Raw genomic sequence first — 13201 nt, 5'->3', positions numbered from 1 at the left:
ATTTATAGAAAAAGGCCTAGTTTTTGATATTGAGCAGGGCTCCATCAGCAGTTGTAGAGTCATTATTCACTTCCGTTGTTTGGTGGTTAGTGATTTCTCCTCATTCCGCTCTCACCTGCACTGCTCAGCTCTAAAGGGTGGAGATGGAGCCGGAATGAGAAGCACTGGGAATAGCCTTACCTGCCCCCCTAGGGGGAAAACCCGTTTCCCATAATTCTCATACATCTCACAGATGTAATCCACGGGGGGCAGTGGGAGGAGTGCTGAGACAAACAGGAATCACTTAATTAGAGCCTTCAGCTGCAGATACAACATCCAGGGGCCCACACTTCTTGCTTTCACTTGAATGTTTAGCACAGAATAGCCTTGCAATCAGACAGGCTTAAATTCAAATTTTGGCCCTGCCACTTACTTTCTTTTTCTTTTTTCACTCTGTTGCCCAGGCTGCTGGAGTATGGTGGCGCAATCTTGGCTCACTGCAACCTCTGCCTCCTGGGTTCAAGCAATTCTCCTGCCTCAGCCTCCTGAGTAGCTGGGATTACAGGCACCCGCCAGCATGCCTGGCTAATTTTTGTATTTTTTGTAGAGGCGGGGTTTCACCATGTTGACCAGGCTGGTCTCGAACTCCTGACCTCAAGTGATCTGCTTGCCTTGGCCTCCCGAAGTGTTGGGATTACAGGCGTGAGCCACTGTGCCTGGCCCTGCCACTTACTTTCTAAATTAGCTCGGGCAAGTTACGTATCCTCTCTGAACCTCAGTTTTTTTAATCTGTGGAAAGAGAATATAATACACACCTACCTCTTAAGTTGTTGAATAAATGAGATAGCATTTATAAAACAACAAGTACAGTACTTAAGATGTAGGTTGTCAGCAAAAGGGTAATTAGCAGTGATATCAGTAAATGATAACTATAAATAATTAGAATCATTAAAGTTTGCAGGTAATAAGCCTGCAGAAAAGTTTTGTGAGCTTTTTGAAAATAAGACGTTGGTCCTTGTTTTATGTTTAAAAATATTGTAACATGATATTTTTGATGTGTTAATTTTATTGTGAGAATCCTGGTGTTCTTTATGTTAATTTCTTTGGTTCTTTCTCAGATGTGGAAGAGCTGATACCAGCATTGGATTTACTTTGCTCAGCAATTAGAGAAAGTTATTCTGAACCCCAAAGCAAACACTTTTCAGAACAATTGCTTAATCTTACACTGTCTTTCCTTAACAACCAAATAAAGGAGCTTTTTATTCACACTGAAGGTAAGAATAGCAGCTAGGAAGGGGGCAATTCTACTGTTCCTGTGTCAGAACAGATACAAGTGCTGCTATTGGGTGACACAGCATAAACCAGTGGCACACCATTTACTACATTTGGGTAAGGTCAGTGTGTAACTGAGTAAGTGAAATGGGTTTTGATACTGAGAAAGTTGGTAGAAAGACCCAGGACTAATTGTGAATGACAAGAAAAGGAAAGGGTTATATTAAAATACAGAGCTACTTACTTGTAAACAGGAAAATCCTCAAACATATTGTTTGAAATTTAAAAATACCAAGTTTGAATTTTGACTTTCTTTAGAATTCTTTGTAACAGCTCATGGTTTATATTTATACACACACACACACACAAATTGGCACATTGATATTTTCCATAGAACTAGATGAACATCTGCAAAAAGGAGTGAACATTTTGACTAGCTACATTAATGAACTTCGAACCTTCATGATAAAGTTTCCTTGGAAGCTAACAGATGCTATAGATGAATATGATATACATGAAAATGTCCCCAAAGTAAAGGAGAGCAGTATATGGAAGAAACTCAGCTTTGAGGTAAGTACGAATAATTATCACTTCTTTTATTTGCCAGATTCAGAAGATCTGAGAAAACAATAGAAAAAACAGAATTCAGACTCTGTATACTTGTGATTCAGAATGTTTGGCAAAAGTTTTAGGTTTTATCGGTTTTGGGATTTTTGATTATGACTTCAAATTTATGTCTACAAGCTCCATTTATTTAATTCACTATATGGGTAGGCTCCCTCTTAATGCTAGATCTTCCCACTTGGGTTTGGTAACAAACACCCAACTCTAAACCCATGTGAAGTGGCACTCTTTAGCAATACTCCCTCATTGGCTCAAGCCTGGTGCTTTGGTCTCATGCATTCTGCCTGACCTCTGGATAAATTGAATTGCAGCTGATGATTAGATCTTTGGAAATTTTTATTTTATGACATTATTACTTAGAAGTATACTTAATTTTAGTCCTATCTGAAATTCTTTTTAAGACATTTTGCCAGTTAAATTTGTTTCCATCTGTTTGCCTTTTTTCCCCCCACAGTAAAAGTTGTAATAATACAACTAAAATTTATAACCATCTGTATGACTTAGGGACTGGAAGAATTCCTTCATCCACTGGAGGGCATTGGTATTGGAAAAACAAAAGCTAAAACAGCTTAACACAGATGATCATAATCATTAGGGAATTAAAGTGATAAGATGGAGATGCTGCTAGGTTGTTAAGATTGCTGTTCTTGGGGTGGAGGGATTAAAGTACCTGGTGTGACTGCATTTTCTGTATCTCTTATTCATTCTGTAACCTTAAAAAGTAAGAAATTATCTGGGCACAGTGGCTCACGCCTGTAATCCCAGCACTTTGGGAGGCCGAGGCAGGGAGATCACAAGGTCAGGAGTTCGAGACAAGTCTGACCAAATGGTGAAACACTGTCTCTACTAAAAATACAAAAAATTAGCCAGGTGTGGTGGCGGGCGCCTGTAATCCCAGCTACTCGGGAGGCTGAGGCAGGAGAATTGCTTGAATCCGGGAGGTAGAGGTTGCAGTGAGCTGAGATCGCACCACTGCACTCCAGCCCAGATGACAGTGCGAGACTCCGTCTCAAAAAAAAAAAAAAAAAAAAAAGCAAGAAATTACTTACTTTTCCTTCTGCTTTTTTGTCTCCTTTTTCCTGTCTCCTTCACAGGTTTCTCTTCCTGTTTCCCTCCTTTAATGTTCTGCAAGGCTCTGTCTATGGTCCTCTTTTTACTCAAAATCACTGATTTTCAACTTTTGCCAGGGGAAGCGGTTATAGTTTACTTTGATAAAAATTGTAGACCCTGTCTTCAAAAACAGGCATGTGAATGTGTACACATAGACAAAATTTTATACATGGCTTAATGGGGTTTACAGGTCTCTTTAAAGCCCTAGGTTAAGAATGCCTCCTTTCTGTTCTCTCTAGGGTTTAGATCTTCAGTTTAAGTATTTCTTTTCACATGGATTATTGGTAGTAGCCTTCTAATGCCTCAATATCTTGAGCTTGAATCACTTTCAGTCCACTCTCTATATTGCTGCCTGGGTATTTTTCTGTAAATATGTATCTGATTACATCACATCTTGCTTTTACGGTCTTTCAGTGGCTCCACGTAGTTTCAGGATAAAATCTACCTCAAACGCAAGGCTCGTCATGATGGATCCTCTGCTTTGCTTTCAAGTTTCATCTGCTACTCTCTCCAGTTACATTGAGTAATTTGTAGTTCCCTGAAGGCTTGATGCAGTTTCTTTTCTTTGTCCCTCTGCATATGATATTCCCTCTTTTTGGAACACCTATCCTCTTATCTCAGTATATCTATGGAACACTTACTGGTCTTTAAATTTTTTGCCCATCAGTTACTAGTTACTTCTACTAGCAAGCCTGTGCTGGGGGAAACGGGGGCGGGGGTGGTCATCCTTCTTATTTAGGTGTTTCTCTTCTAGACCTTCCTCTCTAGCACCCTGGGTTACTTTTATCACAGCCCTTATCATACAGTACTATAATCAGTGTGTCTTCCACTAGCTCCTGGAGTGTAGGGTCTTAGTTTTACTCCATTTTATATCCCTTGAACCTAACTCCAAATCTAGTAATAGATTTTAAATAAAACTTCCTTTGTTAGATGTTAAATAAATGTATAAATCCCATGTTGATAATCATAATAAGGAAATGAAAAAGAACTTAAAAGGCAAACATTTTTCTTTTCCTAGGAAGTTATTGCCAGTGCCATTTTAAACAACAAAATACCAGAGGCACAGACTTTCTTCAGGATTGATAGTCATTCTGCTCAAAAACTTGAGGAGCTGATTGGCATAGGCCTAAATTTGGTCTTTGACAATTTGAAAAAGAACAATATAAAGGAAGCCTCTGAACTTTTGAAGAATATGGTGAGTGGTGTAATCCATAAAATCTTAAAATGTATTTAATATAATTTCTAATTATTATAAAATTGGTTTGTATTCATAATTATTTCATAAACTAAGAAATTTATGTAGCAAATAATGACACTAAGAAATGACGTTAATAACACTGAGAATGGCTTGGTGTGGTGGCTCATGTCTGTAATCCCAGTGCTTTGGGAGGTTGAGGCAGGAAGATCGCTTGAGGCCAGGAATTCAATACCAGCATGGGCAATTTAGCAAGACCCTGTCTCTACAAAAAATAAAAAAATAAAAAGGACATGGTGGCTTGCACCTTGTACCTTGTATTAGTCCGTTCTCATATTGCTATAAAGAACTACCTGAGCCGGGCGTGGTGGCTCACGCCTGTAATCCCAGCACTTTGGGAGGCTGAGATGGGTGGATCACCTGAGGTCAGGAGTTTGAGACCAGCCTGACCAACATGGTGAAACCCCGTCTCTACTAAAACTACAAAAATTAGCTGGGTGTGGTGGCAGGCGCCTGTAATCCCATCTACTGGGGAGGCTGAGGCAGGGAAAATTGCTTGAACCCAGCAGGCGGAGGTTGCTGTGAGCCAAGATGGTGCCACTGCATTCCAGCCTGGGCAACAGAGCAAGACTCCATCTCAAAAACTAACTAAATAAATAATAATGAACTACCTGAGACTGGGTAATTTAGAAAGAAAAGAGGTTTAATTGGCCCACAGTTCCACAGGCTATACAAGAAGCATGGCTGGGGAGGCCTCAGGAAACTTACAGTCATGGCAGAAGATGAAGGGGAAGCAGGCATGTCTTACATGGCAGGAGAAAGAGGAAGAGAGAGCAGTGGGGAGGTGCTACACACTTTTAAACAACCAGATAACGTGAGAACTTACTTCCTATCACAAAAACAGCAAGGGGGAAATCCGCCCCCATGATCCAGTCACCTCCCACCAGGCCCTTCCTCCAACATTGGGGGTTACAATTCAACATGAGATTTGGGCAGGGGCACAGATCCAAACCATAGCACACCTGTAGTCCTAGCTACTCAGAAGGCTGAGGCAGGAGGATCTCCAGGAGTTCTAAGCTGCAGTGAACTATGATTGCACCTATAAATAGCTGGTAACAGAGCAAGACCCTGTCTCTAAATCTAAAAGAGAAATAACACTGAGAAATGTTTCGGTACTGGGAACTTTTTTTTTTTTTTTTTTTTGAGACAGAGTTTCACTCTTGTTGCCTGGGCTGCAGTGCAATGGTGCGATCTTGGCTCACAAAACTTCCACCTCCCAGGTTCAAACGTTTCGCCTACGTCAGCTTCCCGAGTAGCTGGGATTACAGCATGTGCCACCATGCCTGGCTAATTTTGTGTATTTTTAGTAGAGACGGGGTTTCTCCATGTTGGTCAGGCTGGTCTCGAACTTTCGACCTCAGGTGAGCCACCTGCCTCGACCTCCCAAAGTGCTGGGATTATAGGCGTGAGCCACCGTGCCTGGCCTGAGAACTTTCTTGAAGATATTTTCCCCCTAATTTTATTTAGGTATGAGTGACAAAAATTACATATATTTAAGGTATACAATATGATGTTTTGATATGTATGTACATTGTGAAAAGATTACCACAAGTAAGCTAATTAATATATCACCTCACATAGTTATATGTGTATATATGGTGAGAACACTTGAAATCTACTCTCAGCAAATTTCAAGTATACAATGTATTATTATTAACTTTAGTTACTATGCTATACATAGGTCTCCAGAACTTATTTGTCTTATATCTGAAAGTTTGTACGTTTTGACCAATTTCTACTCCTTTCTCCTACCCCACAGTCCTTGGTAATATCATTCCACTCTCTATTACTGTGAGTTCAGCTTTTTCTTAGATTCCATATATAAGTGAGAGCATGAAGAATTTGTCTTTCTGTTTCTGGCTTATTTCATTTAGCATAATGTCCTCCAGGTTCAGCCATGTTGTTTAAAATTGCAGGTTTTCCTCTCTCTCTCTCTCTCTCTTTTTTTTTTTTTTTTTCTTTTTTGTAGAGACAGGGTCTCACTATGTTGCCCAGGCTGGTCTCGAACTCTTGGGCTCAAGCAGTCCTCCTGCCTTGGTCTCCCAAAGTGCAGAGATTATAGGCATGAGCCAACACACTTGGCCTTTCCTTCTTTTTTTTTTTAAGGCCAAATAATATTCATTTGTATATATACACCACATTTGCTTTATCCATTCATCTGTTGATAGACAGGTTATTTCCATATCTCTTGAAGAGATTTTTAAATGGCATTTAAAAGTACTCTCTGAGCTGAGTGCAGTGGCTCACACCTGTAATCCCAGCAATTTTGGAGGCCAAGATGGGCAGATCACTTTTGAAGCAGGAGTTTGAGACCAGTCTGGCCAACGTGGTAAATGGTGTCTCTGCTAAAAAGGCCAAAAATTAGCCAGGTGGGTGATGCATGCCTGTAATCTCAGCTATTGGAGAGGCTGAGGCACAAGAATCATTTGAACCCAGGAGGCAGAGGTTGCAGTGACCTGAGATCGCACCACTGCATTCCATCCAGCCTGGGTGACAGAGCGAGACCCTGTCTCAAGAAAAAGAAAAATACTGTTAGACCTGGCACTTTGATTAGGAGGAGATAGTGTTTCTCATAGAAGACTTCACACTTGTCGAAGCATGCATAGGAGCTCATTATTTGTTGGAGGACATTCTGTATTGTTCATGTGACCCCTTACATCTCCACTTGAACTTTCTAGTAAATTATGCCTTTGCTGGGCTTTATGCTCTATGGTTTTTCTTCATATGAGAAGGGGAAGCCCTAGAAGTAGGGCTCCTAGACTAAGCTGAGATCTAGCCCTAATCTGCATGGTTGGGGTCTTGCCCATGGTAACTTTCAGGAGGTGCAGAGGAGTGGAACTATGTAAAAGGGATGTTGTTTGCATTGATCATTGTTTCCACTTGAGTCAGCATACCAGATTGCTGTCGTTTTGGTCCTGTGGTAGCCTAGCATTGCCTTAAAGTGTTCTGTGTGCTACCTTTGCTCTGACAAAATGCTTAAGGACTTTAGGGATAGGCAGTAAATACATACAATGAATGTAGGAGGGCCAGGCAGCGTGGCTCACGCCTGTAATCCTAGCACCTTGGGAGGCTGAGGCAGGAGGATCACTTGAGCCTAGGAGTTCAAGACCAGCCTGGGCAACATGAAGAAATCCCATCTCTACAAAAAATACAAAAATTAGCCAGGCATGGTGATGCACACCTGTAGCCCCAGCTACTTGGGAGGCTGAGTTGGTAGGATCGCTTTGAGCCTGGGGGTCAAGGCTGCAGTGAGCTGTGATCACACCACTGTACTCCAGCCTAGGCAACACAGCTAGACTGTCTCAAAAAGAAAAAATAAAAAATAAAGTAGGGAAATGAATGTTTGAAAGAGCAGAAAGCTATGGAATTCTAACAAGATAGATGTTTATAATAGGGTATTTCTGTATCTAACACATATTTATGTTCAAAATAGTTCCATTACAAAATGTAACTTTTTTTGGTTTTCTATGTTTATTTTAGGGGTTTGATGTAAAAGGCCAATTGCTCAAGATATGCTTCTATACAACTAATAAAAATATACGTGACTTTTTGGTAGGTAAAGGTGAGACTACGTAGTATACATTTTCTAGAAAGCCTGGGTGAAAAACTTGGAAGAAAACCTTGGAAGAAAAACTTTAAGTAATTTTAACGTTCAACTAATATCTAATAAGTAAAAGTGTGACAACCCCTTCATCTTTTTTTCCCCTTCATCTTTCTTCAGTGACTATTTTACATTTGTGGCAAAAGAAAATTTGTGTTAATGTTCAAAATATAATTCTTGAATGGCATATTATCTCATGACTTTTTTTATAATCTTTAATTCCCAGCACTACCTTCTTTGATAATCTCATGACATATTTTGCAAATGTGCTTGATTTTTTGTAAAGTCACTGCTTTAATTACTTTTTATTCAAGGTTGAAATTTTAAAAGAAAAAAATTATTTTTCTGAAAAAGAGAAAAGAACTATAGACTTCGTGCATCAAGTTGAGAAGCTTTATTTGGGACATTTCCAAGAAAATATGCAAATCCAGTCATTTCCCAGGTAGTCTCATTAGTCCCCTTTTGATAATATTAGAATATCGTTAGATAGTATTTCATTTATAATTGTTAGTGAACACAAGTTTCTTATGTGGAACTGAGCCTGCATTTTCCATGGAGATAAAACTTGTATCAGACAGAAGGGACTCGAGAGTTTTCTGTCATTTTAATATTTGCATAATCAGAATTATGTGTTCCCCAAAAGAGTAGATATTCTTGAGCAGATGAAAAGGAATGATGCCTTTTTCTCCAAAATTTAAAAAAAAAAAATTTATATCACTGTTTTTAGGTATTGGATAAAGGAACAAGATTTTTTCAAGCACAAGTCTGTTTTGGACTCATTCCTGAAATATGATTGTAAAGATGAATTTAACAAACAGGACCATAGAATTGTGTTAAATTGGGCTCTGTGGTGGGATCAACTAACACAAGAATCCATCCTTCTCCCCAGGATAAGTCCAGAAGGCAAGTGTGAGAGAGCCTGAAATATGAACATACTGAATGAGAATTAAATTGGGTATTGATATTTGAATATTTTGATGTGTCTCAATTTTAGAATTCCTTTTGGGAAATGATATTCAGGTTCTTTAAAATGCAAATCGTTGCATTAAGATCTCTTTCTTATCCCAGAGTTTCTGGGAGGGATTTATAATGTGCTAATAAAAGAAAAAAAAATAGTTAATTGAGATTTCAAGGTTGAGTTTTCATTCCAGCTTCAAAGTGACAATCTGTTTTTGCAAATAGTCTTGAGTTTCTTGTGTAAATTGGGGATCTATACCATCTGATATAGGGGATCTGGGGCATAACTAACAATGGTAAACAGTAGCAATTCAGAGAGTAAAATTCTGGCTTACTATTATGGCTGAAGTTTTTATTTGTTTATTATTTTTAATTTATTTTTTTCTTTTCATCCTTCCCCATCTGAAACAAAGTTTTTATTTACATTAAGGGAAAGAGAAGGGAAAAAAAGGGTTGAACAGGTAACTGAAATGTACAGCTAATATGTAAGTTTCATTTTAACCACCATAGTAATTAGAAGCTACATCTAGCTCTTTGGCTGTAGTATTGATTATAAAATGAACAATGTGGCCAGGCATGGTGGCTCACACCTGTAATCCCAGCACTTTGGGAAACCGAGATGAGAAGATTGCTTGAGGCCAGGAGTTCAAGACCAGCCTAGCAACATAGTGAGACCCCCATATCTACAGAATATATATTTTTTACATTACCTGGGCGGACGGGCGTGGTGGCTCACGCCTATAATCCCAGCACTTTGGGAGGCTGAGGCAGGCGAATCACCTGAGGTTAGGAGTTCAAGACCAGCTTGGCCAACATTGTGAAACCCCACCTCTACTAAAAATACAACAATTAGCTGGGTGTGGTTGTGCATGCCTGTAATTCCAGCTACTTGGGAGGCTGAGGCAGGAGAATTGCTTGAACCTGGGAGGCGGAAGTTGCAGTGAGCCGAGATTGCGCCACTGCACTCCAGCCTGGGCTACACGGCGAGACTGTCTCAAAAAAAAAAAAAAAAAATTTACCTGGTCATGATGGCACATCCCTGCAGTACCTGCTACTTGGGCAGCTGAAGTAGGAGTACCACTTGAGCCCAGGAGGTCAAGGCTGCCACGAGTGCACCACTGCACTCCAGCCTGGACAACACACCGAGATCCTGTCTCAAAAAAAGGAAAATAGTAACACAGAGGACCTGAATAATTAATATATTGTATAAATATCTATGTCCAGATTGTTATATTTACTCAGTAATTTAGTGTTGAGTTACGTGTCAATAGACATAATTAATTACATTTTAAAATGTGTTTTTTTCCATGTAGAATACAAATCATATTCCCCTGAAGCCCTCTGGAGATACCTCACAGCTCGCCATGATTGGTTAAACATTATCTTATGGATTGGAGAATTTCAAACCCAGCATAGTTATGCTTCACTTCAGCAGAACAAATGGCCCCTTCTGACTGTTGATGTTATTAACCAGAATACTTCCTGTAACAACTACATGAGGAATGAAATTTTAGATAAGCTGGCCAGGTATTATAACTGTTGAACTAATACCCAATGGGAAGAATACAAGGGAAGAGCAAGAAAAAATAATGGTATAGCTTTTCCTTTGAAATGCCATAAATCCAATGCAGTGTTGTTTCATATTACTATAAAATTTAAAGGACATCATCTTACAGTGAGGTTTTAAAATCATACTCATTTGGCCAAGCGCGGTGGCTCATGCCTGTAATCTCAGCACTTTGGGAGGCCGAGGCGGGCAGATCACCTGAGGTCAAGAGTTCAAGACAAGTCTGGCCAACTTGGTGAAACCCTGTCTCTACAAAAATACAAAAATTAGCCAGGCATAGTGCCAGGTAATCCCAACTACTGGGGAGGCAGAGGCAGGAGAATTGCTTGAACCCAGGATGCAGAGGTTGCAGTGAGCCGAGATTGCATCATTGCACTCCAGCCTGGGCAGCAGAGTGAGACTCTGTCTAAAAAAAAAAAAAAAAAAAAAAAAAAAAATCATGCATTTAATATCATGTGGGTAGTAAATAAGCTCTCAAGTTCTAGATGTAGGTTCCTCCCAAAACATTTTATGCACTTTGGTATAGAAATGTTAAGTTTTCAGTAGGGCTATAAGGAGCAAGTGACAAGAGCTGAGATGGGGATATCTTAGTATCCTGTCTCCTGTGCTTCATATCACTACATGTGTGCTGTGCATGTTCTTGAACTAAGAGAACTGCTGAATTAAGAAATAATGAGGGGAAGTAGCTCTTGAAGTGATGTGAAGATTTTAAACTTTAATTCATTTAGAAAAACCTGTTAAATTGAACCATATGAACTTGCCATTTGTGTGGGTCAAAAATGACTGAATATCAACCATTTCATATGGCTCCATTTAAGCTCTCTTTCTAACCTGTTGAAATAGTGTAAGGAAAGCTAATAACATGTATGTTAAGTTTCTTAAACATATTTTTATGTATTATTTTCTATTTATACTTATTTTGGGGTATACTTACAGCTGTATTTTCCTCCCCAGCTTAAAGATGTGGAGAGTCAGATCCAGGGACGTTAAGTGCTTTGCCCAAGCCAGTTAGTTATAGATTTAAATCCCTTAGCCCCTGATTTTCTATTCATTCTTCTCTCCATTGCACTAAATGCTCTTGTTTACTACTAGTAAATATTATAGAACTTGTATGCTTACCTAATATTTTGCTTAGCATTTGGTTTTTAAACTAATGTATATATGGTTTTGGAATTATGAAATTAGTAAATTAATGAACTCTTTACCACCAGATTAAAGGGGAAAAATCATACCACCCTGTTAGATACAGAAAAGCATTTGATAAAATTCAGCCTATTTACGATCAAAACTTGGCAAACTAAGCATAGATGCAGACTCCCTTAATTTTTTTTTTTTTTTTTTTTTGAGACGGAGTCTCGCTGTCACCCAGGATGGAGTGCAGGGGCGTGATCTTGGCTCACTACAAGCTCCGCCTCCTGGGTTCACAGCATTCTCCTGCCTCAGCCTCCAGAGTAGCTGGGACTACAGGCACCCACCACCACGCCCAGCTAATTTCTTTTTGTATTTTTAGTAGAGATGGGGTTTCACCATGTTAGCCAGGATGGTCTTGATCTCCTGACCTCGTGATCTACCCGCCTCGGCCTCCCAAAGTGTTGGGATTACAGGCGTGAGCCACTGCCCCTGGCCTTTTTTTTTTTTTTTTTAATTTTTTTTTTGGTTTTGTTTTTGAGATGGAGTCTCACTCTGTCGCCGAGGATGGAGTGCAGTGGCACTATCTCTGCTCACTGCAAGCTCCGCCTCCCAGGTGTCCTCATTCTCCTGCCTCAGCCTCCCCAGTAGCTGGGACTACAGGCGCCTGCCACCACGCCTGGCTAATTTTTTTTTTTTTTTTTTTTTTTTTTTTGTATTTTTAGTAGAGACGAGGTTTCACCATGTTAGCCAGATTGGTCTCAATCTCCTGACCTCGTGATCCGCCTGCCTTGGCCTCCCAAAGCGCTGGGATTACAGGCGTGAGCCACTGCGCCTGGCCTAAACTCCCTTAACTTAAAAGGGGTATCTAGAAAAATCCTTTTAGCCAACATCATATTTACTAGTGAAACATTGTAAGCATTCTCTTTAGATTTGGAGCAAGACAAGCCTGCTATCAAGTCTTACCAAGTTGATCTTTAAATATAGTGTAATCTCAGTAAAAATCCCAGCAGTTTTTTTTTTGTTTGTTTTTTGTTTTGTGGATTATGACATGCCGATCGTAAATATTTATATAGAAATTAGAGGGTCTGCTGGGCACGGTGGCTCACACACCTGTAATCCCAACACTTTGGGAGGCTGAGGTAGGCAGATCACTTGAGGTCAGGAGTTTGAGACCAGCGTGGCCAACATGATGAAACATCGTCTCTACTAAAAATACATAAATTAGCTGGGCGTGGTGGCACTTGCTTGTAATCCCAGCTACTCAGAAGGCTGAGGCAGGAGGATCGCTTGAACTCAGGACGTGGAGGTTGCAGTGAGCCAAGATCAAGCCACTGAACTCTCCAGCCTGGGAGACAGAGTGAGAGTCCATCTCAAAAAAAACAACAACAAAAAGAAATTAGAGGGTTAAGAAGAGCCCTGAAAAAGAACTTGCCCTACCAGATATCAAAACTTATTCTAAAGCTGTAGCAGTTAAGACAGAGTATTGGTGCCAGGGTAGAGAACAGAAGTGTGAGCCTAGAAACAGACCTATACCTGTATGATCATTTTACATATGACAGAGGTGGTCCTGCACAAGAGTGGAGAAAGAACCATCTTTTTGACAATGGGGCTAGAATAACTGAATAGCTATATGGTGAAAAAAATCTAATCAGATTCCCCTCCCTACCTTATGTTGTACATTACATCAATTCTGGGTAGATGTTAA

General features: G+C 39.9%; 1 protein-coding gene across 5 annotated transcripts in view; it reads left to right on the top strand.

The window, feature by feature from the left end:
- The window catches only part of SPG11 (SPG11 vesicle trafficking associated, spatacsin), a 101926-nt gene that overhangs the window by 33813 nt on the left and 54912 nt on the right, over window positions 1–13201 (top strand). For 4 of the 5 annotated variants that reach the window (XR_010123811.1, XR_010123812.1, XM_054451999.2 and 1 more), the window contains exons 9-15: window positions 1098–1253; window positions 1646–1821; window positions 4004–4180; window positions 7721–7792; window positions 8156–8283; window positions 8569–8744; window positions 10112–10325. Coding sequence is in view for 3 of the 5 variants with exons in the window: in XM_054451999.2 (XP_054307974.1) it covers window positions 1098–1253; window positions 1646–1821; window positions 4004–4180; window positions 7721–7792; window positions 8156–8283; window positions 8569–8744; window positions 10112–10325 (1099 nt within the window). In the remaining 2 variants the exon portion in view is untranslated. The remainder of the gene's footprint in view (window positions 1–1097; window positions 1254–1645; window positions 1822–4003; window positions 4181–7720; window positions 7793–8155; window positions 8284–8568; window positions 8745–10111; window positions 10326–13201) is intronic. The other variant, XM_054452000.2, reaches the window with a different exon arrangement.

The sequence above is a fragment of the Pongo pygmaeus genome, chromosome 16 (assembly GCF_028885625.2).
Source record: "Pongo pygmaeus isolate AG05252 chromosome 16, NHGRI_mPonPyg2-v2.0_pri, whole genome shotgun sequence".
Classification (NCBI taxonomy): Eukaryota; Metazoa; Chordata; class Mammalia; order Primates; family Hominidae; genus Pongo; species Pongo pygmaeus.
The sequence above is the reverse complement of the archived record's forward strand: the minus strand, read 5'-3'. Positions and strand labels throughout refer to the sequence as shown.